Below are 27,294 nucleotides of genomic sequence, written 5' to 3'. Positions count from 1 at the left end.
ATAAGCAGGTGAAATCAACTCACCTGTAAAAAAACTGAACTGCTACGGCAAATGAAATGTAATATGTTGTTAACAAAATGTTAATTAATTCTTAAATTTGTTTTACCAAATTAGGATGATAGTGTTGTCTAATAACACAGAACACCTAGATATAAGAAATGAATGTAATGTTTGGAATGATAATAATAAAGAAATTAAAAAAAAAAAATTTGCATCAGGATTAACTGCAAGCTATATAATGAATATAGGGACTTTAGATACCGTCAAACGGGGCTACTTTTGATTCCGGGGGCTACTTTGGACATTCGTGTTTTTGATTTATTTGCAGCATAAATATTAATCTGAGCTATTTTGTGTCTTCAGCACTTTTATTGATCAAAACATGCTCTACAAACAGACATGAACATTTTTCAGAACAACATCAACAATAACAGGATAAACAGAAAAATATATTTAAAAATTCCGAACAAATATTCACAAGGCACAAAACATTTGCTATGTAAACATTGTTCGAATTTTTCACATATCGTGGAAAGTTATTGGGAGCGTCACAAAACTATCGAATCGTCATGTTCCATAAAAATTTGTGATAATTTTATGTTAAAAATTGTTGTGTTACAAAAAAATTGATCAAAGGTCTTAATTTTACGACTTTTATTTTATGTTAAAGCGTTGGTTTCTATATTTTACAACAATAAAAAAATTAACCAAGGATTCAGGAAAGTTAATAGTCATCAAATATATATATATATATATATATATATATATATATATATATATATATATATATATACATATATATATATATATATATATATATATATATATATATATATATATATATATATATATATATATATATATATATATATATATATATATATATATATATATATATATATATATATATATATATATATATATATATATATATATATATATATATATATATATATATATATATATATATATATTATATATATATATATATATATATATATATATATATATATATATATATATTATTACGTATTGGTAGTAAACTCAAACCATATTCCTTGAAATTCTCGGTCATTTTTACATGAATCCGTAGTACAAAACAATTTCATTCTTCATCTGCTATCAATAGACTACCATTAAGCTATCAATAGATTACCATTAAGCTATATCAAAACTATTGAGAACCAAAATAATTACAAATGTAAAATTTGAATTGCCTACGATCTTGCGAAACATTATTCTTGTACTTCATGCCTTACACTTTAAATAAAAATTACTTTTAGTTACAGGAATTGATGAGATCCTTCTACATATCATTAATATAACATTAAGAATTTTAACAGATGTTAATCATTATTAATCAGACCTTATTAATCGTCGCAGTACTTGGTAATTGCATCATTCGATTGTGTCAACTTATAAAATCAAGCAGTCGTAGCTGACAGTTTTATTTAAAAGAAAGTAAAACTGAAATTTCATACTAGAAATTAAACACTACAAAACCATATTTTGCTGAAAAGTGTTATTTAGGTATGTGTATTTTTTCGCGCTTTACAATTTTCTTAATTATGTTTATCAACGAAAAACGTTCAACAACTTAAAAATAGACGTTAATCTATAGAATCAGTTCAAAATTTATGCGAAAATAATCATTTTATTATCAAATCGTATTGCTTTCTAAATGTGTCCAAAGTAGTCCCATTTTTGTCTTGAAGGACACATATTTTTCGCTATTCAAGCATTTTTTTTATTTCTTGATGGATTTGCTTCATATTTTGCACATTTGTTACGTACATATACAACTAAGATATATGCAAAAATTATCGAAATCCATGCATAATTCTTAGAGCTACAAATCCTCAAAGTTGAAGAACGTGGAAATAATGTCAAAAGAAGCCCCGTTTGACGGTACCATTTTGTTCAAAACAGAGACTTCAGAGATCTTCCTTTAAAAATAGAAACTTTTTCAAGACTTGCATTGAAATAGACACCAAGTATCTTAAAAAAGACCTGCTACCAACTCTACAGAGGACATACATTTTTTTGTATTTCATTAGAATTTCTGCGAAAAACAGGAATAAAATATATTCTGAGAGCTGGGTCTTTCTTAGAATCCCCTACAACATTGTTTTTCTGGATATCTTTAACATTTCAGCTTGAAATTTTTCTATGGATACTTTCTGGATGTACCCTATAGATTCCTTCTAAGATTGCTTAAGAAATTACTCGAATATTTTTTGAGGCATTTAAATTAAAAGACTACATCTAAAGAAATTCCATAAAAAATTTTCAAAAATCTTAATTAAATCTTTGATAAAAACCTGGACGAGTAATATTTTAGAAGAAAACTAGTAAACTCTGATGAAGCTTGTTTAATAGTTTAATGTACATAACTCTTGATGAATAAACTTAAGAGATTCCAAGGGTATTTTATTCGAGAAATTCATTGGAAAAGGTTTAGATGAAATGCTGGAGAAACTCCTAGAAACAAATCTATAGGAGCATTATGATGAATCGACGATCGAGTTTTTTTGGGAAATCCTTCCTTCCTTATGGATTTCCTCGAATAACCCGTCGAGAAACTGTTAAAATAATTCCTGGAAGTAACCATGGATGAACTCTAAAGTAATTCACATGAAAAAGTTTAAAAAAAAAAGATTTTATACTACTTTGAGGACTTGTAGCTCAAAAGTGTAATGTAAATATGTTCAACCATGAATTACTGTTTCAAAATTATGTCCTTGAGTTTGCCAAAAACTTTCTGAGAATTCCAGAGTTTATCCAGGTTGAAAAAAAATCCCTGAGAATTCCAGGTTTTCCAGGTAGTATTTAGACACCCTGATTACGTACAACAGGTACCAAATAGTTCCCAATTTTGAGACATTTTTAGCAAGATGCATTTCGCCACACACATATTTTTCGCGTTATCTTTTAGCGATTTTTCGTGCATAGACACTAGCGCAAGTGCGTTACTAAGCGGTGAGTAGCGAATCAGGGCAAGCATGTAACCCATTGAAAAGCATTGCAATCAACGAAATTGTATTAAAAAAATGGTTACCAGAGGCCTGCAAATTTCAGGAAAGATTTCAACGGAGGATCTGAGGATTCATACTAGACTTTTGAGATTCCAAAAGGGTTCATGTATATTTGAATCTTGTGAAATAGCTGGATCGAAAAGAAATCTTGAATTTAATCTGATTGAATAAGGATTATCAATAAAATTTCAAATATTTTGAGTGGGATTTGTGAAATCGTACACCCATTTCAAGAACTACTATAAAAAATTATGTAATATCGTTGCATATAAAGAAAATGTAAGATTTGAATTCAATTAGAGTAATTTACAGATTCGGCACCATTCGTCTGTTATCGGTGATCAAAATTGAAATATCAAATTCACAGTATTTTTCTATCAAAACACCAATTGAAACATCCAGTTGATACTTTGTTCTGTCAGCTTCCTATTAACAGTGTATGACCCAACCGACTCCTCTTCATGAGCCTATGCATGCTATAAAACGGTTGACTTTTACTGTGTGCCCTGTTTTCAAGTTGCCCGTAAGAGTGAGCGAGACAGCACCAACACACGGCACACAGTAAAAGTCAAAAGAACAAAAGAATTTATGGCACGTACAGAGGCTCATTCTATTTACCTTGACATAACCGCCCTTCTGGCAACCCTGTAACTGTTATTGATGGTGAATAAATATCACTACTAGTTGAACTTCCAATGCAGAAAGATGTTTCTCTTGCTCGCTGCTGAGAAAGACTTCGGGTGTGTTATTGTGCATTCAGATAAATTTTAGACCGAAGTTCATAAGAGAAATGAAATATCACCGAAAGTTCGCCGAAGTTCGGCATCGGCATTCTACCGAAGTGCTACGCCGACAAAGGCAATCCTTATGCGTCGGCGAAGCACCAAATTAGAATGCCGATGCCGAACTTCGCCGAAGTTTTGACTGCCGAACTTCTAATTGTCACTCGAATTGTCAATATTTCCTCTGAGTGTTCTTCTCCGTGCCGCTCTTCACTTCCCGCTGATGAAATTTCCAAGACTGAACAACTAAACGCCAAAAATTTCATCATTTACTAGCAGTTCTTAGGGGAAATGCTGCCGAAGAAAACGAGACTGCCGACAATAGTTAGAATATATGGTGTCCCAGAAAGTATGGACACGACTTCACCATAGTGTCGTTTCAAGACTAGTGAAGATAAAAATCTGAATTTTACATATTTGATTACTGTGCCCAACAAGAGTAGATTGCGATTTTTAATGAATATTTAATTATTATTGTGTTGATTACGTATCATTGCTTTGAAGTATCTCTTATCAGCCTTGCACAAATCGCGTTATATTTGAGCGACTTTGTTTTACAAATTTTTTTCTATGTCAGAAAGTGTGTATAATAAAAGTCTGAAAAAATATATTTATCAGCGACAATATAATAATTGATCGGACTATCATTTATTCAAATTGAAATTTTAATTTTAAACATGTAAAATTTGTATTGGAACTAAAAATCCGATTCCAACCGTGGTCGATTTGAAATTGGTCAAAAAACAAATCCTTATATTTACGTAAAACCATGAATAAATCAAAAGTTAAAGTTGCCTATCCGAAAAAATAGAGGTTAACCATTCGTAATTCTGATGTGTATTGTAGTAGTTATAGAGAATAGTAATAATTTTAAAATATTTTTCAAGGGACCGAAAATTGTCGCTATAAAGAGCTTTTGTCACTATAAAAGATATCGTTATTACGAGCTTCGACTGTATTTAAAAATACTTAAAGAGTTATAACTTCGTGGTGTTGTCTTATGTGGAGAGAAAAATACGAGATTTTTCGAATTTTACCATTTTTTCAATTGTTCTCTAACAAAGCCAAAAAAAAAATATGAAAAACATTCTTGATACAATGAACTTAAACTCACCACGACGAAAGTTTTTGATAAAAATATATTTTACTAGTTATTTTTCAACAAAAACTAAATATAGGGTCTGTGCTGACCAGTTAAGAATTGATTTTCTAAAATCAAAATTTTCAATGTAAACGATTATTAAATCAAACAAATTTATCACAGATGCTGGTTGAAAAAGCCTATAGAAAAATACAAAAATATAAAAATATATGATTGTTTGGCAAAGTACTATGATTTTCATTATCAAAGTCGTGCCCATACTTTCTGGGACACCCTATACGTTTATTCCCCAATGTGGAGAAAATTCGCTAAACTTGACATTAGGTTTGAAGTAGAATGTCATCCATGCTCATCCAAGAGATTCAATTGAAAAGTTTCGATTACTTTTGAAAAGGAGAACATTTCCAGCCCAAAGGAAGACGGGAGAAAATATGATCAAAAGGAGGAAATGTCGTCCCAAAGGTGCCATCTTTTAAGCTTACATATATCGCAAAAAAAAAAAATTAAAGTAAATTTTTCTCAAAATTGTATGTCTGTCAATATTTTGTTTGTCCGATAGATATCGGCAAAATGTTTTCAAACGAAACAAAAAAGGAAAATATAAATTACTTCTGATTGGCTTCCCAAGGTTTCCGCAGAATCTCGTTTCGATCGCTATTGTACGGAATCGTTCTAAATATCGCATACCCTTAGCGCGCGCGATCGCGCGAATGGAATGCTCGTTTTCGGATCGGCATCGGATGCCTTCATATAATAGTATAGTAGACATAGCAGAAGTATGCACAGAGAACACTACTCACCCAGATCCGGCGACTTGGTAGTGGTAGTGGTCGTAGCCTGCCGCTCGCTTCCCCCCTCCGAACCGGTTCTGGTGGGTCCAAATTTCCGACGCACTCCCGTTGCCAGCTTGGGTCGGGTCGTTTTTGGCTGCTGTTGTTGGTCAACATCCCCCGTGTGGGCAGCTCCTCCTTCCTCCGCCACAGCACCTCCCCCGAGGACGGCGGGCCTCTGACGGTTCAGCTTGCTCAGGTATGTCGTTGGCCTTCTACGGCGTGACAATAGCGAGGTGGAGGCTGCCGAAGTCGTCGTCTGGAGGAGGGTCGAATCGGTTGTGGAAGCTTCGCCGCTCTCAGATCCTCGTGTGCTCTTGTTGCGAACGGTCGGTGCCGACGTTGGGCTCGGGCTCGTGGTAGTTGCCGTGTTGAGACCTCCTCCTCCGGGGCGCCGCAGTGCCGGACGGAACTGAGGACGAACCTGGAGTTCCGGAAATTGCGCGAAGAAAAAAAAGACGGGAGAAGTTCTTCATTAGAGTGTGGAATAAAGTGATTTTGTGGGGGTGGTTTAGTAGTCTTTGATTAGTTCGTGGAAAAATGGCTGTAATACGGAAAGAGAAATTCAATATAGTTTTGGCGCCCAACGGTTTACACATGGGCAGCTGTTGGAGAATGCTGATATTGGAGACGGATCATTCTAAATTGGAATTCAGACAAGCAGACTGGATTGATGCATTTTTGGCCAATAGTTGGAGATGGAGAAAGCATGCAGTTAGATACTTGAGTTTTGTATGAAATTCTGTGTGAAAAAGTGCCTTCGTAATTGTGTCATGTGCTGATTTCGTCTTCCCGAAAACTGTGAATCTCAATTGAGTAATGTGTTGAAGCCTAGAATCGAGAATTTTTGTGAAATTGTGCATGGGTTCAAGTGGTTTTATATGTTCGAATGGACTTCAATTGAATTCGGTGAAATGGCTTGTTATTGTAAAAGGTTCTTTTGACGATGATTTTGAGAGACTTACAGCCCGGGGCAGGCACAACTCTTGATTTTTCGCAAATATTTAGCAAACCTAATTCTTACATTTAATTCGGTGAAATGGCTTATTGTGTTGAAGTTTCATTCGATTTCAATGTTTTACATTTTAATGTAAAGCTAACTGAAGGCTAACCTAGGACTTAAATTGAATTCGATGAAATGGCTAATAATGTAAGAAATGCAAAAAAAAAAACACATTCAAAGTTTTGTAAACTTTAAGAAATGTAGATTTGTTGTATTTCGAAATTTGAATAAAAAGAGTTTCATTTGTATGATCATACATAAAGAAATTTTCAGTTATTTCATAACTCAGGTTTTGATTTTTCTTTACGAAGAAATGTTACCATTTTTTGTAAATCTGACAAAAAAGGTTTAGTTTCCTACTTCTTAGCATTACGACTTACTGATACAGGGACTGCTTTTCAGCTTCTATGAGCATTTCAACAGTTATCAACTGAGAGTTTGCGTTATAGAAAATAGCCGTTTTAGCACATCTTACAGCTGACACCAGTTTATGCTCAGGCAAGTTAAGGAAATATACATTACGATAAAACCTGTACCGCCTGTGATTCAAATGCAGATACCTAGAACGTCGCCATTCGGCTAATAAAAGCTCCCATGAAATGTTTTAACATATTTAAATCGCATTCAATTGAATGCTGGGAAATGGCTCATTATGCCAAAAGTTCATTACGTCAATTTTTTACTTCCAAAATAGTGTAAACTTCATGCAATAATGCAATTCTAGCAGAAAGTTTCAGGTAACTTAGACCTTGAAATTTGCTTAGGCTCAATTGTTTCCATTTTTACAAATTCGACATGAAGATTAAGCCGTACAATTTCGATTAATTAGTTGAACTAGGATCAATAGCTTATAATTTGTGGAGATTTTTTTCTTGAAATAAATATTTGGCATACGAAAATATTCCATGAGCCTTCTGCTTAGAAGCTTAGACTTCTACTTAGAATCCTCTGAGAAATTCTACTAAGCAGCTATTGATTAGAAGCCCCTGAGGACTTCAGCTTAGAAGTCCCTGAAGACTTTTTCTTAGCAGCCCCTGTTGATTTCTGCTTTGAAGCCGCTGGGAACTTCTGCTCAGAAGCCCAAGGGTACTTCTGCTTGAAAGGCCATGGGCAGTTCTGCTTAGAAGTCCCTGGGGACTTCTGCTCAGAAGCTAATGGGAAGTTCTGCTTAGAAGCTCCTGGGGACTTCTGCTCAGAAGCCCTGGGAACTTCTGCTTAGAAGCCCCTTAGGGGACTTCTACTTAGAAGCGCCTGTTGATTTCTGCTTAGAATCTCCTGGGGACTTCTGTTTAGAAGCCCTTGGGGACTTCTGCTTATAAGCTCATGGGAAGTTCTGCTTAGAAGTCCCTGGGGACTTCTGCTTAGAAGCCCCTGTGGACTTCTGGTTAGAAGCCCCTGGAGATTTTTGGTTAGAAGCCCCTGGGGACTTCTGGTTAGAAGCACCTGGGGACTTCTGGTTAGAAGCCCCTGGGGACTTCTGGTTAGAAGCCCCTGGGGACTTCTGGTTAGAAGCCCCTGGGGACTTCTGGTTAGAAGCCCCTGGGGACTTCTGGTTAGAAGCCCCTGGGGACTTCTGGTTAGAAGCCCCTGGGGACTTCTGGTTAGAAGCCCCTGGGGACTTCTGGTTAGAAGCCCCTGGGGACTTCTACTTAGAAGCCCCTGGGGACTTCTACTTAGAAGCCCCTGGGGACTTCTACTTAGAAGCCCCTGGGGACTTCTACTTAGAAGCCCCTGGGGACTTCTACTTAGAAGCCCCTGGGGACTTCTACTTAGAAGCCCCTGGGGACTTTTACTTAGAAGCCACTGGGGACTTCTACTTAGAAGCCCCTGGGGACTTCTACTTAGAAGCCCCTGGGGACTTCTACTTAGAAGCCCCTGGGGACTTCTACTTAGAAGCCCCTGGGGACTTCTACTTAGAAGCCCCTGGGGACTTCTACTTAGAAGCCCCTGGGACTTCTGCTTAGAAGCCCCAGGGGACTTCTGCTTAGAAGCCCCAGGGGACTTCTGCTTAGAAGCCCCAGGGGACTTCTGTTTAGAAGCCCCAGGGGACTTCTGCTTAGAAGCTCCTGGGGACTTCTGCTTAGAAGCCCCTGGGGACTTCTCCTTACAAGCCCCAGGGGACTTCTCCTTACAAGCCCCAGGGGACTTCTCCTCACAAGCCCCAGGGGACTTCTCCTTAGAAGCCTCAGGGGACTTCTCCTTAGAAGCCCCAGGGGACTTCTCCTTAGAGGCCCCAGGGGACTTCTGCTTAGAAGCCACTGGGGACTTCTGCTTAGAAGCTCCTGGGAACTTCTACCTAGAAGCCTCTGAGGACTTCTACTTAGAAGCCCATGGGAAGTTCTGCTTAGAAGCCCCTTTTGACTTCTGCTTAGAAGCCTTCTAGAGAAGACCCCAGAAGGAGTCTTCTGGAGAAGCTCCTGAAGAAGTCTTCTGGGGAAGCCCCAGAATAATTCTTCTGGAGAAGCCCTAGAAGAAATCTTCTGAAGAAGCCCAAGAAGGAGTCTTCTGTAGAAGTCTCAGGAGGACGTATGGAGAAGTCGCAGAAGAAGTCTTCTGGAGATGCTTTAGAAGAGGTCTTCTGGAAAAGCTTCAAAAGGAGTATTCTGAAGGAGCCCCAGAAAGAGTTTTGTAGAAGCCCTTGAAAGAGTTTTCTGGAGTAGCCCCTGAAGGAGTCATCTGGAAAAGCCGCAGAAGAAGTTTTCTGGATAAACTCCAGAAGGAGTTTTCTGGAAAATGTCCAGAAGGTGTCTTCTAGAGAAATCCCAGAAGAAGTCTTCTGGAGAAGCTTCAGAAGGAGTCTTCTAAAGAAGTTCCAGGAGGACGTCTGAAGAAGCCGAAGAAGAAGTCTTTTGGAGATGCTCCAGAAGGGGTCTTCTAGAGAAGATTTAGAAGGAGTCTTCTGGAGAAGCCCCTGAAGGAATCTTCTGGAGAAGCTCCAGAAGGGGTCTCTGGAGAAGCTACAGAAGGAGTTTCTGGAGAAGCTCCAGAAAGATTATTCTCTAGAAACCCCACAAGGGGTCTTCTGGAGAAGCCCCAGAAGGGGTCTTCTGGAGAGTTTTCTGAATAAGTTCCAGTAGGAGTTTTCTGGAAAATCTCCAGAAAGAGTCTTCTAGAGAATCCCAGAAAGATTATTCTCTAGAAACCCCACAAGGGGTCTTCTGGAGAAGTCCTACAAGGGGTCATTTGGAGAAGCCCCAGAAGGGGTCTTCTGGAGAAGCCTTAAAAGCGACTTCGGAAGAAGCCTCAGAGGGGTTTTCTAATCAAATGCCCTTGAGGGGGCTTCTGGTTAGAACCCCTAGAGGGGACTTTTAGTTACAAGCCTCTAGGCGCCCTTGAGGGGACTTCTGGTTAGAACCCCTAGAGGGGATTTCTGATCAAAAGCCTCGGAGAGGACTTCTGGTTAGAAACTCCAGAGGGACAAACATGGTCAATTTTCAAAGCAAGCTTTCAGTTGGAAATGCTCGAATGGAAAATGACCTTATTGTGTTATACAAATCTCATGTTTCAAAAGTAGGAAAACCTTCAGAAAAATGAACCTTTGAGTCTACAATCCATCAATCTGCGCTTCAAGCACACGTCAATCAGCGAAGGCACTTTTTCATGCGCAAAAAAAAAATCATCATCATCCAATTTGCTCAATTCCACGATGGTATCGACCGGTCAATTGCATTGTGAAAGTTGCCCCTGGGCCACGCCGAAAAAATAAGATCGTATAAAGCAACGAAAACGCAAATCGGATGGTCAAAAAGAAAAAAAGTTCCCACACAGTTTTGCCGATTGCTTTTCGGTATGACTCGGGTGTTGGGACACCTGTGTGGCCTACGGCCAATTTTCCATACCGAATTAATTAACCGTTTCCAAACCGAGAAAATTGCTTTGATTAATCGAGGCGGCGGTGCGCGCGGCGGTGAGCGGCGTCCCATTTAGAGAGAAAGATTACCGGCGATTTTTCCTGCCTTTAGGCGATTTTGATCTTTGTGGGTCTTTGATTTTTTTGATAGACCTAGGCATGGCTCCATTATACAGTTTTATGATTTGCTGATTTACCGATTTGAATGTTCCATTCGGTGTTTCATTAGGAAATGTGCGGTTTGTGAAATTGGTTTTGTGCCGTTTTGTTTCATTTCCAATAGGTCTTTTCCGTCAGACTAAACCGTTTAAATTTAGGCAAATCAGAAGAACTATACAGAGCTCTGAGCTGAAAATTTGAAAAATTGACCATCTCTAGCGAGTTATAAATTCATCCTTAACATTTATTTGCTTTTTATATATCTCTCGAACAAATAATAAAATTTTGAGCACCCCTACTCAATTTAATTTTGGAATGACACTCTCAAATCGAATTTTCACAAAAAAACTTACCGGATTGCTCTTTGAAAATTAAAACAAATCAGAAGAACTTTATCAGTTCTCTTGATTTGCTAACAAATTTCGAAAAAGAAATGTTTTTCTTTATGTTTTTCGAGTTTGGACACCCCTACGACTGAAGAGTTCCATTCCGAAAGTCAATTAGCTAGTAGGGTTACTTAAAAAATCATTATTTGCTCCAGGAATATAAGAAGTAAAGTGATGTGAACAATTATGAACAATTTGAAGTTGTTGAAGGTAAAATTTTACTGCCATTCTAGGTAAAAATATAGTGAATAGGGTTCAAATCTGACGAAAAAGATCTATATGGTTCTATAGATTAAGCATCTTTACGATGCTTGAGAAGTCATCTTGCCTTCGTTTTCCGCAAGTGATTTTAAAAATCTTTTACATGCATGCAATTATTGAGCTAGGAAAGGAGTGAAGTTTTTGGGTTGGGAAGATTGTGAACATTCGGTGCAGAAGTATGTGTGGAGAGTTTTGTATTCTTAATCTAAACACGGTTGCTTTTCATCTTACAATGCTAATCTTACTGCTATCTTAATATCTACGGACAATTCTTAGAACATAAAAGAAATAAATACACATTTGAGTTTTTTTTTCGAATCATAGTATGTTTGTTTTATTGAAGCTGTTTTTGTTTGGGGTTAGAAATTCAGTTGATTTGAGATTGGCAGGGCTGACGCTACGAAGAACTCGACTACAACCAACGTTTTGAAGAATTCCCACACACCTTAGCTATGTTTTTCCTCCCTTTTTGTGGTTCTACGAAATATTTGGAACAAAATTATTGATGTTATAATGATAATGATGTCAAAACTTGAGTTAATATCTATCAGAATGTGTCATAGTTGATATATTTAAGCTGTTATGTTCATCCATGAACTGAGTCTTCCAACCATTCTCGCAAAACGTATTGAGTTTTTTTTTAATTATCATAAATGTTATCAAGTTTTGGCTCTACCTAGTAGCTCAACGTTCTCTGAGTACAACAGTAAGTATAAGGCTATTCATGAGAACTTTCCACGATAGGACAGCTGACAGCTAACAGTGTGCATGTAACCGAAACGGAAGAGTAAACAAAAAATGCGAGTGTTATCAGAGCTTAACATTTTCTTTTGTAATCCCTCCAACCGCGAAACGTCAAAACATCATGGTAAACAAAAAGCAGCTGATCGCAGCTGTCTCATGGATTGCCTTATTTAAGTTTTTTTGTACTTCTTCAAAAATGTTACCACCGGAATGAAACTAAAAATGCAAGAATGTCGGTACAAATTCAATTGTTCGTACCAAAACCTTTCAGTTACTGACATATGGTTTCAGTTCTGTAGCAACATGAGAATAGCTGTTATAATGCCCTGCTTCTTGACATATAAATTACTATAAAATTCAGAACAGCTAATAACAAGCTGTTAGCAAAAATCCATAAGAAAAATTTTATTAGAAGTGAAATTATCATTCGAAACTCTACATTCCGAATTTCAAAATTTTCTATTGTCATTTTAATGAACATCTCTTCTAATGATTCTATGCGGAATGTTTGGTTCGGATCAGAAGAATTTCGACAAAATCAATGAAGTTTCTAGATCATTATGCTTTATACTCTCAAATAATGAAATTCCTTGCATTTTGCTCTAAAAGGGACTTCTGGCTAGAAGCTCAAGAGGGACTTCTGATTAGAAGCCTCAAAGAGACTCATTGTTAGACGCTCTAAAGATCTTGGTTAGAAACCCTTGAAGAAACTCTGGTTAGAAGCCCTGGAGAGACTTCTGGTTAGAAGCCCCAGAGGGACTTCTAGTTGGAAACCCCAGAGGGGACTTCTGATTGGGAGTTCCTGAGGGACTACTGGTAAGAAGTCTCAAAGGAACTTCTGATAAGAAGCCTCAGAGGGACTTCTGGTTGGAATCTCCAGAGGGACATCTAGGCGAAAGACCCAGAGGAACTTCTGGTTGCAAGCCCCAGAGGGATTTCTAGTAAGAAGCCCTAGGGGGACATCTGGTTGGAAGCTCCAGAGGAACTTCTAGTTGGAAGCCCAAGAGGGACTTCTGGTAAGAAACCTCAGAGGGACTTCTGGTAAGAAGCCCCAAAGGTACTAGCCCCGAAGGGAAGGCTCAGAGGAACTTCTGGTTGCAAGTCCCTCTGAGATTGGACTTGGACTTCTGGTAAGACGCTCAAGATGGACTTCTGGTAGGAACTCCAAGAGAGATTTCTGGTTGGAATCTCCAGAGGGACTTATGGTTTTAAGCCTCAGAGGGACTTCTGGTTGTAATCTCCAGAGAAGCTTCTGGTAAGATGCCTCAGAGGAACTTCTGGTTGGAAGCCCCAGAGGGGACTTCTGATTGGAAACCCCAGAGGGATATCTTGTTGTAGCCCCAAAGGGACTTCTGATTGAAAGCCCTCGAGGGAACTTCTGGTAAGTAGCCCCAGAGGGATAACTGGTTGTAGTCCCAAAGGGACCTCTTGATGTAAGCCTCAGAAGAACTTCTGGTAAGAAGCCTCAGAGGGACTTCTGATTGGAAGCCCCAAAGAAACTTCTGGTTGAAAGCCCCAGAGGGGACTTCTGGTAAGAAGCCCTTGAGAGACTTTTGGTTGGAAGCCCTAGATGGACTTCTAGTTGGAAGCCCCAGAAGGACTTCCAGTTGTATCCTGCAGAGAGGCTTCTGGTTGGAAGCCCCAGATGGATATCTGATTGTAGCCCCAAAGGGACTTCTGATTGGAGGCCCCAGAGGAGCTTCTGGTAAGAAGTCTCAGAGGAACTTCTGGTAAGAAGCCTCAAAGGGACTTGTGGTTGCAAGCCCCTGAGGGACTTCTGGTAAGAAGCCATTGAGAGACTTCTGGTTAGAAGCCCTAGATAGACTTCTGTTTGGAAGCCCTAGAGGGATTTCTAGTAAGAAGCCTCAGAGGAACTACAAGAATCGAGAACAAATTTTGACCAACTGGTTGGAATCGATGAGAGGGTTAAGATTGAGATAATTTCAGATAATGTAAATTCAATCATACAAAACCGTTGTGCTTCGTATCGGTAATGTGTTTATTCTGAGTCTATTTTCGAACTGAAATCAGCAATGTCAGCGAAACTGATGGATAGATGGGTTTGAAAGCTTATACCTGGAACCTGGTTTCTCTACGAGTAAATCTGCTGAAAAGATGATCAATTGTGTAGTCAATTATTTTAACCGTTACGATCAAACATTTTATCACCTTTTAGAACTTTTACGCATGTTTCATCAGAAATGGAATTATGCACTTCAAAATTTGAAATATAAAATATAAGAAATCGCATTTTGACGGTGGTTGATCAGACTTTGGATTTTTGTAGAAGAATAAATGAACTTCTGTAGAAGCTCCAGGAGGAACTCCTGAAGAAGCCCCTGAAAGAGCTTCGAGAGAAGCATCAAGGAACTTCTTGGAAATCCCCTAAAGAACTTCTGGAGAAGCCCCAGAAGGAACTTCTGGAGAAGCCCCAGAAGGGACTTCTGGAGAAGCCCCAGGTGGAGCTTCTGGAGAAGCCCTAGAAAGAACTTCTAGAGAAGCCTCAAAAGGAACTGCTGGAGAAGCTTCAGAAGTGACTGCTAGAGAAGCGTCAGAAGGAACTTCTAGTGAAGCCCTAGAATGAGTCTGCTGGAGAAGTCTCAGAATGTAACTTCTGAAGAAGCCTCACAATGGGACTTTTGGAGAAGTTTCAGAATGAGCCTTATGGATAATACCATATCAAGTTTTTTTTTGAAGAGAATAAAGTTCGATTGAACTCCACAAAATACAATATTTAGTTTGTAGGTATCCCTAGAATGAAGCTCTTCAGAAGAAAGTTTCTTTCTAGGGACTAAACGCTACGATTCGTTTCAAAGAATTCTGTTTCTAATGGTGTTCGTCTAGTATTATCAACTGCAGTAGACTTTCGATAAGTGCAACGTGTTTATGTTTCTCTCAGCGCGAGAAATTTTCTAACTACGACAACTGACAGACGTCAAACATCTGTCAGTTGATGTCAAACGCAGCTAAAGTGCATAGCAACAACATCACCATGCGAATAAAGTGCATAGGAATTTTCATAAGACGTTTCAAATCAACTGAAGCTCTTTCACATTTTTTGTATGAAATTTCCGTATAAGCATCGCTGTTTGGCAGTTGTAAACGGATAAATACTCGGATCTGTCAAGTGAAAAGGCTTATAGAAAAATACGGCAAATGAGCTGTTCACGAGACGTTTCAAATCAGAAGATTTTGAAACACTTTGACAGTTCTTCTTTGGAAATGACAGCCCCGTGTATGCACCGGTAATTCACCGATGTAAACAAATGCAAACACGGGCCTGTCGCATGAAAAAGCCTATTGTAAATTTATTGCACTTATAGAGATGTTTTACTCAGAGGTGCGTGCACGTTCGAAACCATGGGTAGGACAAACACTTTTGGGCACAGTGAAGCTGAGAAAAGTTTTACCCCTATTAAATTTTTGACTGGAAATTTGGAGTTGCGGAAATTCTTCTGTTTTCAAGCGTTCTAGCGATATTTCTAGGTGACTTACAACAGAAGAAAAATGCATAATTCTTAAAAGACTGGCTTGTTAAGTCAATCATACAATTTGTATAGAATGAAAAATTGCTGAAAAACTTCAAAGTTGTTTTTCTCAAAACTGACACCCCTTTGCTTTTAACGCCCTCATTTTCATACCAGTCGTTACCACAAGACTAGGACTTTCTGTCTTTACAGGGCTGGTAGCTGAGTAGCTGAGTTCCTTAAAAATAGGAAGTTAGAAAAGAGCTTGAAAAGAGAGACCTAAAAGGAATCGGAAAAAGGCCGAAAAGAAACATTAACAGAAACCTAGAAAACAAAACGAAACCCAATAGGAGCCAGAGTTTGATTCTTCTTAGCATCAGAGCAGACATTTTAAGATCTAAGATCTTTTTGGAATATAACGGGGATTCGCTGGTTGGAACCAGAGCTGCCAGATGATTTGAAAGAAAATCTGTATCCATCAGGTTAGAAAATCTGTGTCCCATACAAAAAAATCTGTGTCCACACAAAAATTATTGAAAAAAAAAACTCTGTGTTCCATACAAATTGAATCTGTGTCAGAATAAAAAAAAAACTGTATAATACAGATAAATCTGTATATGTGGTTCACACTTAGATTTTTTTCACGACCTCGGCTGTGCGGATCTCGGTTTTCCAATTTTAACCGAGACTTAGCTAACCAACTGACCGGTTGCTTAGCAACGAAGCACGATTTACTGATACTCGGCTTTCATTTCCTGAGATCCCAGTAAATTTGTTTGCCGACTACTCGGCTGTGCGGATCTCGGTTAAAATTAGCCGAGATTCGGCATTCTAAACTAAGTGTGCTGGAGCACGACTGCCTTCAATCTACACGGAGACGGAATTCAACTCAATTTTGGGTTGTTTCAACGCAATTCCGTAGTTGAGCGCAATAACTCAATTTTGGCTAAATTTCCAAGGTCCCCACTAGGTAGTTTGGCTTTAATTCCATTAGAAAAATATACTCAATTTTGGGTTGATTTAACGCAAAATTGAGTTCTTTCGACCCAAACATAAGAAAAGTTGCATTTACCCAAATTTGGCTTATTGGGCCAAAGTACCTCTATTGGGTAGATGCAGCTCTCTCTATTTTTGACAACATTCGTGTGGGAGAAAGAGAAAACCGAGAGATTTTGGGTTGAAACTATAATCGATATACTTAATTTTGGGTAAAGTAAACTCAAAAATTAGGTAAAAATATTTCTCCGTGTAGCGAATGCGATCCGTTAGTTGGAACGACTGACAGCTGGTAAAACGCTCCAGACTAACGCATCTGGAGAGCAAATCTTAACGGTTTGCACATATACATGCACAATGGTTCTATATTGACAATTCGAGTGATAATTCGGCAGTCAAAACTTCGGCGAAGTTCGGCGTCGGCATTCCAATTTAGTGCTTCGCCGACGCATAAGGAATGGCTTTGTCGGCGTAGCACTTCGGTGAAATGCCGACGCCGAACTTTTGTTGGTGATATTTCATTTCTCTTATGAACTTCGGCGTAAAGTTAATCTGAATGCACAATATATAGAGACTTCAATGCGACGGGTCTCAGACGTCAAAGTCAGTTTGACATCTACTCTTGACATTCGAGTGCTTTTTAGTCCAACCAGCGAACATCCAACCATCGAGTCATTTCATGTCCCCACACAATCCGAATCCCCACTGTATCTTGATTTTCTCCGGAAATTTCTCAAGAAGTTTAACGGATTTTTCTAGGAAATTTCTCCAAAAATTTTGTTTTGGATGCTTCAAGAATTCAACCTGGATTTATTCAAAGAGAACCACAAAAATGGAATTTCTCTAAGGTTTTTTTTTCAAAAATCATCCGAAATCCTCCATAAAGTCCTTACTCCTCTAAAGTGTTATCAACTTATTAATCCATCAATGGAAAATGTATTTTTTTTTAAATTTGAATAGAAACTAATAAGAAGTTTTTGTAGGAATAATCGGAGGAATTATTGAGAACGTTATTGTAGTATTAGCTGGTGTGAAAACTTAAATAAACTTTTGAAGATTGCATGGCATTTTTTTGAGAAACTTAAAAAAAAATTCTGGGATTTCTGTGAAAAATCGTGGAAATTATTCTTGAAGAAATCCACATGAACAGTCGGAGGAATTCTCGCAGGTTTTTTTTTTGAAACCCCTCAACCATTTTTCTTTTCAAAAAAAATCTCAAATTAACCTTCGAGATTTTCCTCAGAGAAACACTCTAAGGAAGATCTCCTAGAGTAACAACTGGAGAATTCTGGTGGAAATTCTAGGATAGTTTTGGAAAAGAAAATCAAGATAATACCTGAGGAAATTACTAATGGTAGTAGGTTTGGAGTTCTTAAGGATTTCCTACAGCAAATTCTGAAGAAATTTTTCTGAGCATTCTTTGAAAAATCCCTGATCTAAGATAATTGGTAGAAAAATCTCTTTCTGGAGTTTCTGGAGAGATCCCTGTAGGAGACCCTAAAAAATCTAAATAAAATCACTCTGATAATTCCGGAAGCTTTTCCTCCAAATTCTTGAACAGCCTGTTGGAACCGTTATAGTCTCTGAAGGTGTTTCTGGAGCCTGTGCAATTTTGCATCAGGAATCAGTGCAAGCAGAATTAGGAAAAAAAAAGAGACTTTAGAGATCATTTTGTAGAAAACAGAGACAATAGGCCCATAAGGCACATTTGTAGGGTTGCTCAAAATGCAAACTCTAGAATAGAAGCTGTGGTTGACGTAGGTTATGGAATTTTCTGAACAACAGCCGTATAGACAAAACAATTGTCTCCAGGAAATCGAACAACTCCTGTTTAAAGCTAGAGGCAGTGATGCATTTGAACGCGTTCAGTTCGCGTTCCAGTTCATTTTTTGGAACGGAGCGATCAAGTAGGCTTGCTCATTGTTCAGTTAAAAAAAATGAACTCTAATGAGCAAAAATTTGAACGCAGATTGTTCTGACAGATTTCACGGCATCTTATCGTGCCAAAATTGTTTATGAGGTGAACAAAGCAAGACATAATATATTCATTTATGATTGAATTGATTTTATTATTGATTCAAGACATATTTTCCAAGTAAATACCTTAATTTATGCTTTAATTACCATTGTAGTGCATTGTGATCTGAACGGGCCGTTCGAGAGTAGCGACAGGCTCCGGCTCGCTAGTTCACTGTCTACTGCGTTCTCGTGCATTTTTTGAACTTGCTCCGTTCAGTTTTGGCTCGCGTTCAGTTCAAAATGCATCACTGGCTAGAGGAAAAACGCTCGTTTATCTTTTTTTTTCAACTTTTCAGGCTTGAGGAGAATACTGAGTTTCTTTTTCGGATAATGAAATGTTGAGAGATCAATTCCATTAGGTATCAAAATCATTAACTGTTTATTGTGAAATGTATTGTCCTTAAATGACGGCAAACATATAAATATTTCGGACTCCATCAGAGACTGTCCGAGTACCGTTTTGTTTCATATTACGGACAGCTTCAAATTCCGGACACTCTCGTTTGTATGGGAAACATCCCAAGGAACAATTGGTAGCTTTTAAGATACTTACGTGTTTAATACAAGGTGCATAGCAGCAACCATTGCTGAACAAAATTTTAGTTGAATCATTAATTGAATAAAATTAATTTCCGCTTATAAAAAAGCTGTTATTCCACTTGCAGTTTGTGTTTTGAATAATAGCTGAATAAACCTCCAAAAATGCAAATATAGTAGCTTTTGTTCTACAACACATAAGAAGTTTAACAATTGACTGATTAAAAGCTTCTATAGGTTGAAGCCATCATTTTAGTAGCATATTGAACACTTGATTAACAACAAATCGTACAAAAGTTTCAGTGTCTAATACTTAAAATGTTGACCAGCATGATTAGTAAAACTTATAAACAATGTGAATAACAGTATATGAGTATGCTCTTATTCAAGCAAAAAATATAATGTCTTTTTATGTTATTTTCAAATGTTTCAAATGTTTTTTCAAATCAAATCCAAGACGTGTATGCGATGGATGGATTAACGTAATGGACGTAATGGCGACGTAATGGATCAACGAGGGTAAAGTTCGAATCACATTGGATTAAAAATATCAAAATTTAAATTTTCCAAATGTAGTGATCATCATCTGTGACGTTATTGATATCGGAAAAGTTACTAATCATAACATTTTTAATGATAATCAAAGTAAAAATAATAATTTAACAATATTTACATGAAAGTGGTTACCCAACTTACAGTCAAGTGTCACAAATAAACATACATAGTTAATTATTGTTGAATAATGGTGACAGCTGAAAAAATGCCCTACAAAGAGCTGAGAAGATGGTATTTAGATCCAAATTTAAGTCAATGTTCAACATTTTCCATTGGAATGAATAATAGTAGAATCAACACTTATTAAACTTCTCCAATGAATCTCTGCCGACTTGTCAAGATTGTTTTACTAATGAGTTGAACAAGTCATTTTTCCTTCTATTAAAGAGCCAATATTCCACCAAACAAATATAGTTGTGTAAACAGATGTACAGGAGACGAACTAACGTCTTGGTTGCTTCGCACTTCAGCTGTTTCCATGTTTAACATGAACATGATTAAAAGCTGAATAGGTATTTTATAAAATCCTAATACAACATAGATATATCATCCGAGCAGGTCATCCAAAGAAGTCCAAAATAACGATTACTAAACACATTGTTCAGCAACAAAGAAGCTTTACAAAAGAGGTCACACCATAGCCAAATTTTTGAAAAATGGACAAAATATCTAAAAATTGCGTTGTATTCCTAATGTATTGCAATGTTCAACTTACTAATATTATTATTATTTATTTTTATTTGAGTGGCTTTTCGCCCTTGGCGAATTCGCCACTAACTAACTAATATATAAAAACATGTTGGATACAATAATAACTGATGTTTTCTCAATACAATATTCAATTATGTTTAGAAAATATTTTGAATCAGTCTTCTGACATAGGATTATTGATTGAAATATATTTTATATTTGTATAATGTTTAATAGATGGAAAAAGTACGACACATAATTAAAATATTAACCTAGTAGAAATATTATACATTTAATAAATGAATTTTAGTATAGTTAGATGAACAATTCAATTAAAGTTTTAGCAAGTTAAAACTTATTACGAAATTCGATTAATCATTTCAGACTGTTTTTACTTTGTGAATAAACTTTATTTTTGACCGGCATTGAAATAAATTTTCTCACTGTGCGCTATAAATAGCCGACTGAGTTCAGCTCGCATCAGTACTGAACAGCAGCATAAGTAATGCGCTTATTCAGTTGTTGATCAGCATAGCACGTGTTGATTAGTTATTGTTGAATAGAAGCTCAAGCATGATCAATAATCAGCTACAAGAGGTTTATATTGGGCACTGGAAGGCTGATATATGAATTCAAGGATGGCGTAGATGGCAAGGTATACCGCTGACGATGGGAAGGTCTCGAGTTTGAATCCAGTATTCAGGTAACTATTAAAAGTGTGGTTATTAATTCATGGTAAAGGTATACACTGCTGATGTAAACAGGTTAGCTATTTTTAGTCATTTATTTGTTTTCAATCAATTTTGTGGCAGTTGAATAAAAGCTGATATGAATGCTTATAAAGCGATTTTGAAGTTGTAGAATAAAGTCAATATACAACAATACGCTTTATAACTTCTCCAAATGTGTGTGAACAACGCCTGAACAAAGGCTTCACTTGAAAATAATTAAAATGTTGTTAAACATGATGCTGAATTAAACTGCAATAATGTAGTTTGTTAAACTAGCGTTGTTAAATCATCAATCCTTATTAAGCTAAGTAAAACCTGAATAAACATCATTACAATATATGATTACAGTCACTAAATGATAAGAAGCTTAATAATTTCGCCAGATTTGCTTGAACAATGTGTGCGTAGCAGCTGCAAAGTAATATAATAAAGCAACTATTCAGTATGTAGTTGTGAAAAATTGCTTAATAAATGATTATAAAATAGGCAAATGTTTCTTGGGATTTCACACGAAATGTTTCAATTTTCGCCGTCCAAAAGTTCTCATTTTCAGCTCGTTTTATTAGGTTTTTTCCATGAATATCATTGCAAATTTATAATGCCCAACTATCTTAGACGTCTCTTAAGTGGTTGAACGATTTCAATAGACCATTTACGTCAAAAAATTTTATTTGCTCATGAGCTTTCTTTCAATTTACTGGACAAACTTTCCTAAGGAACCCATATGTTTTGAAGTCCCTAACTAGTGAAAAACAATGAAAAACTGGCGGCACGACAATTCGCCCCACGGTCCCGTACATATTATTTCTCTCCAATTTTTATCAGGCCCCTTTTTCCCCTATGATTTTATCTCCACGTTGTGGTGAATTTTGATCAGCTGTTCCTCTGCGGTCTCCACTCAAGCTTCTGGATTTACTGCAACGATCAAGATTTATTCAGGTGGCGCAGATCATTGATGCGTGACACTAGTTCTCTCTTTTATTCTTTCGCTATTCTTATGCAGAGCAAATAGTGACGTCAGCCGGAAAATAAAAGAAAGAAAAAGTGGCACACAACAATGATTAAAGTAAATTCAGAACATTGGTCTCAACTTTGTTGATATTCGGGTTTGGATGCACTACCAAGACCCCAAACAAATGGAAACTGGGACCATCAGGAAGAGCCGTCGCGATGAAATTCTTCATGGACAGATGAAAGATCCCCTTCTTATCCTTCGCATGAAGTTGCTGTGGTGCTCCAGCTAAATAATTCTCGAAAAGAGTGCTACTCACTCCTGGTTTTAAGGCCACTGGAAAATAGGCGACAAAAAATTTCACAGCGTGGCAGCATAACATCTTTGGGCCCATTCACATATTTCATAACGCTGAAGGGGGTGGGTGGGTGTCTTCAAGATGTTACAAGTCATACAAAATTCGGAAAATATTCTTACAAAATGCGTTATGAGGGGGTGGGTGGGTGTTGAAAATGATTATTTTTGGCGTTATGAAATTTGTGAATGAACCCTTTTAAGCTATTTGATCCTAATTCAAGATCCGTAACAATGCCGCTTTCAAGGTTGCAAGAGCTGTTTGATTAATAAATTTGATTCGGATTCTGCCCCGGCTTCCATGGGATATCCGGTAATAAAAATGAGACGCTTCCGAAATCCTCGTTGCCAGTTTGCCGCCGGCCATAAAACCACAAAAGAGCAGGAACCTATCGCGGATCATCCGGTGCACCACAGCAGCTTCAGCGGGTTATTTGTTGTGGTCCTGAAGGATTTCAAAGTTGAGAATATCATTAAATTCCAACTACAAGGACGGCCATTTTTCGTGGAGTTCTTGTGATTTCGGTGACTGTTTGAGGGCATAGAAGCAGCACGCTAAACCAGATTCACGCATCGCATGAGTTCGATCTGCATAAAATAAGGCAATGAATGCAAAAATGTCTGAATAAGTGAAAAATCTGTGCAATTCGCACACATTCTTTGAGCCTATACGTAAACATGTTGGCCATTGGCTATATGCAAATCACTGAAAATAGAACTGTCAGTCATCACCCATGTGACAGCAAACAGTTGACTGTTGGTAAGATGATTTCTTACCGGGAATTTTTTCATCGAAAAGCTGAAAGATGGTCACATTCACGAAATTTGTTTCCCCATTTACTTCCGCTTTAGATATTAAAATAGAAAAAAAAAACTGAAAAACTTAAACATTGTCATGTTTTCATAATCAAAAGAAAAACGGAAGCGAATTCCGAATTTCGAGCGTTCTTTCGCTGTGCGTAATTTACTCATTGATTTTGGTTTACAAGACATTGCTCAATAATGAATACAACCTATTTTCACAGGAAACGTGTTGCATGTGAAGGGGCCAATTTTGTGCACCCGCTACTTATTTTTGAGCGGAACAAGTTTAGCGTGAGGTTGATAAACAACAAACCAACGAGCGAGTCAATTTTGTTGTTGCTGGATTTGACATTTTGTTGTGTCTACAAACATTCAATGCAGGGATGTTGTAAAAATTTTGAGAAATCTCCACTTTCTACACCCAGGGTTGAAACAACTGTGCCGCACGACGAATTTCACCTCAAATTCCCAAATTTTCAAAAAATTGTAAGAAAATCAGGAGTGCATACAAAAAATATCTGAAAGCGCCAATAATCATTAAAAAGTATCGCCTTTCGAAGAAAAATATAAAAATTGGGGGTAAGGTCTGACGGAAATGGTCTATTGATGATTTGACTGTTCCAACAATGATTATCATGAGCTGTCCATAATTCGAATCAAAGCGTCCGGAATATGAGGCAAAAGTGAGGGAGCGTCCGGAATAAGAATCATGAAAAGGCCACACGTTTTGATTTATTTAAATTTATTCAAGTTGCGGACGCGTATTCTTCACCCACCATCCGAAAGTTAAGGGCTTCCGACGCTCGATAACGCTAAAAAATCATACAGAATGATTTATTTTGTATGGTCCAAGCTGGGTTATACTTCACTGAGGCCTTAAGTGTCCGTAATATGAATCAAAACGGCAGTAACTGGTTACAGTATGAATTCGCTCGTTGGCTCCGCTACATGGAATGGATGCTCGCTGGTCGAAAACAAAAAAAATCCAACTAAAAAGCACTCGAATGTCAAAAATAGATGTCAAACTGACTTTGACGTCTGAGCACCGGCCCATTGAAGTCTCCATGTATAGAACAAATATCCATGTATAGGCCTGTTCATGTGACAGCTCTGTGTATGCATTTGTTTACATCGGTGGAGGACCGGTGCAAATACGGGACTGTCGTCTCCATAGAACAACTGTCAAACGGCTTCCAAATCCAGCTGATTTGAAACGTCTTGAGCAAAGACCTATATGAGCGTCTGAAGCATTTTCACCATCTGTCAGTGGTCCCAACTGACGAGTCGGATTCGCTAGTTAGAAGGAAATCGTGTCCCAATCAGCGAATCCCCGCTGTACTGTGGGATTAAAATATTTTACAAAACGGTAGGCAGTTATCGAGAAACTTCAGGTGATTTGTCCAGTTTGAAACACAGCGATATTTCTTGAAGTTTTTGCTCCTTTAAGTAATATGACATGATCCGCAAAAGAAGTCTGTTTTCTACTATAGTTAACGGACTCGTAGATCTAATTGAACTTTGAGTTCACAATACTGAAAAGTGTTTTAGGTTATGCGTCGGGGTTACCCAAATGGAGTTCTTGCCTTCGGAAACAAGTTTGAGTAGAAGTCCATAGAATGACTTCAAACAGATAATGAGTTGAGACTTGTGAGACATTGCTTGTGTGAAGTCAGTCCCGAGCTGTGTTGAAAACAGGTCTTCAAATCTACAAGCGTAACTGGCCATCTCTCGGAATTTTATGAACAACATTCATTTCTTCAAAGACTCATGGGAATATGTTCCGTCAATTTCTGAACTCAACGACTGTTGAAGGTTATTCGACAGCTTTTTTGAGTACTTCAGAACAGGACGTCAAATCTTCATGAGTAATTCTTCTCAGAAGCTTGGCAGCTTCTTCTCAGAAGCTTGGCAGCTTCTTCTCAGAAGCTTGGAAGCTTTTGTTCTGGAGGTTGGAAGCTTCTGTTCAGAATCTAGGGAGCTTATTTTCGATTGTTGCTCAGAAACTTGAAAGAACTCGAAAATTGATATTGAAGAACGACCTTCGAGAACAAACAATTTAATTTTATAGCTCAGTCTAGTACAGTTATTACGTGCTGATGATAATAAAACCATTTGGGTCCTAATGCCTGGTCATAATTTCATAATCAAACGCTTAAGTTGAGGCCAGAAACACAAATTTACTCAATTTTTAAACGTTTTTTGGTTTAAGTATAAAACAACAATTGTTTCCGATTTTTTAGATTTTGACACACCCCTTGGTTTAAACTCAAATTTTAGGTGTATTTTGTTTTCCGTGTCTCTTCCGAAATGTCAGATAGGAACAATGTTGAACCCCAGCGGCGTTTCTGTCGACTAAGTGAACGACAAACATGATCAAAAGTTTCAAGGTTCAAATTTGAACCCAAATTCAAAAATAATGTTCAAATATTATATAGCCGTTATTTGAGCGTGCAAATTTTCCAAAAGAGTAGCAAGAACACGCTCTATCGTGTTATTCAATGAAAACAAGGTTTTATCAAATTTTTTAGGACCCTATTTGGCAATGTTACACAGCAAAAAATCTCAAATTCACATGGCACGTAGTTTTTTATGATAATCATGTAAAAGGAGTTGCAACTGAACATTCAACGATAATTAATGTAAACTGTCTCATTGCATTCAAAAATGCTTGCAATCTTGAGTGAAACTGAAACATATCATGATCTTACATCCAACATTCGCCAATATTGCATGCTTTCTTGCTTCTTGAAAGTGAAATTGAAAACAAGATCGCTCAGTTTACATGATTTCACGCTGAATAATCTGCCAAAAATAATGCACATGGATGGATCGACGCCGTGTCATTCCATGTGCATTATTTATGCACGAATTTTCAGCGCGAAAATCATGTAAACCGAGCCGTTTTGCATGCAACATTCTTCGAGAGAAGACGTTTCGCGTTCAATATTAAGGATTTTGATAACAATGTTGTATATAATAGATGTGTTTATAGGTTTATCATTGAATAATGCATGAGAAATGGCTTTGCATGATTGAGGCTAAAATTACGTTACGTGTAAATCTAAGATTTTTTGGTGTGTACCGTCATTCAAGGAAGCAATCCAACGAGATATAATCGCACTTTTCCCAAACAAATGATGCAAATCGTCACCATCACATCAGCATCCCATCATTGAGAAATCGATACCCCTTTCAGAGCAATGCACTTATGCAACATATGCAAATTTGACCACCTATCTTCAGTCGTCATTGCGATCTCTCTTGAGAGACCCTTAAATACAAAATCATCTGATTGGTTGGATCATAGTAGGCCCAGCTGAGCAGCTGAAAGTGTCCTACTCACCAATTCCCAGTTGACGTAGATACCGACAGATGCATCGGCTACTGCGATTGTGCCCATTCGGCCTTAAACGAGTCCAATTCCCAGCGTCCCACTTCCGTCGAATATCTCTAAACGGTTGACTCTCGAGAGGGACTTCAGCTTAGGCGCCAACTGCCCCTAGCGAACCAGTTCGATTAGGTCTGCCTAAGCGGGAAGCGAATTTAAATTCGCTTCCTCAATCTCTTGTGACTGAGTTGAGCTCAAGTTGAGCTACTTGGATCTATGGCGACATGTTAAATCACCCACTTTTCAGCAGTGAAGTCACGCAAAGCGACCAAACGGAGAAAGAGTGTCGCTTGGAATGGTTTTGATAGGAGGTTTTATCGAGGCCATAAAACCGCTTGCTAGAGCTGATTAGGCATTCAGTGCACAGCTTCGGATCGCAGATCTGAGCGATTTTTCGTGATTCAATTTAGAAGTAATCTTCCCCGTCCGCAAATCGATCTGTCGAATAGATTTTCAACTCACGTCAACAGACGACGTCCATGTAATTGAAAAATCGCCGCGGTCCTCCTCCTCGTGGTGCGGGGAACTGAGGAGGAAATGTGTGCAAACGAGCTTTCACTTTCGTTTCGTCGGATTGCGGTTGCACGAGACGCGGCCGAAGGTCTTTTCTCCCCGGGATGACGGACGAACAGATGGACGGAGCTCGATT

At 37.8% G+C, this 27,294-nt stretch overlaps 1 protein-coding gene across 1 annotated transcript in view; it reads right to left on the bottom strand.

Moving 5' to 3' along the window:
- LOC110674266 overlaps nt 1-6,388 on the bottom strand; it is a 76,113-nt gene extending 69,725 nt beyond the window's left edge. The window contains exons 1-2 of the mRNA XM_021838539.1: nt 6,345-6,388; nt 5,720-6,219 (exon numbers count right to left, since the gene is read on the bottom strand). Of these exons, the coding sequence (XP_021694231.1) occupies nt 5,720-6,219; nt 6,345-6,388 (544 nt within the window). The remainder of the gene's footprint in view (nt 1-5,719; nt 6,220-6,344) is intronic.
- Between the last annotated feature and the right edge of the window lie 20,906 nt (nt 6,389-27,294).

Source organism: Aedes aegypti, chromosome 1 (assembly GCF_002204515.2).
Source record: "Aedes aegypti strain LVP_AGWG chromosome 1, AaegL5.0 Primary Assembly, whole genome shotgun sequence".
NCBI lineage: Eukaryota > Metazoa > Arthropoda > Insecta > Diptera > Culicidae > Aedes > Aedes aegypti.
This window is presented reverse-complemented; position numbering and strand designations above follow the sequence as displayed.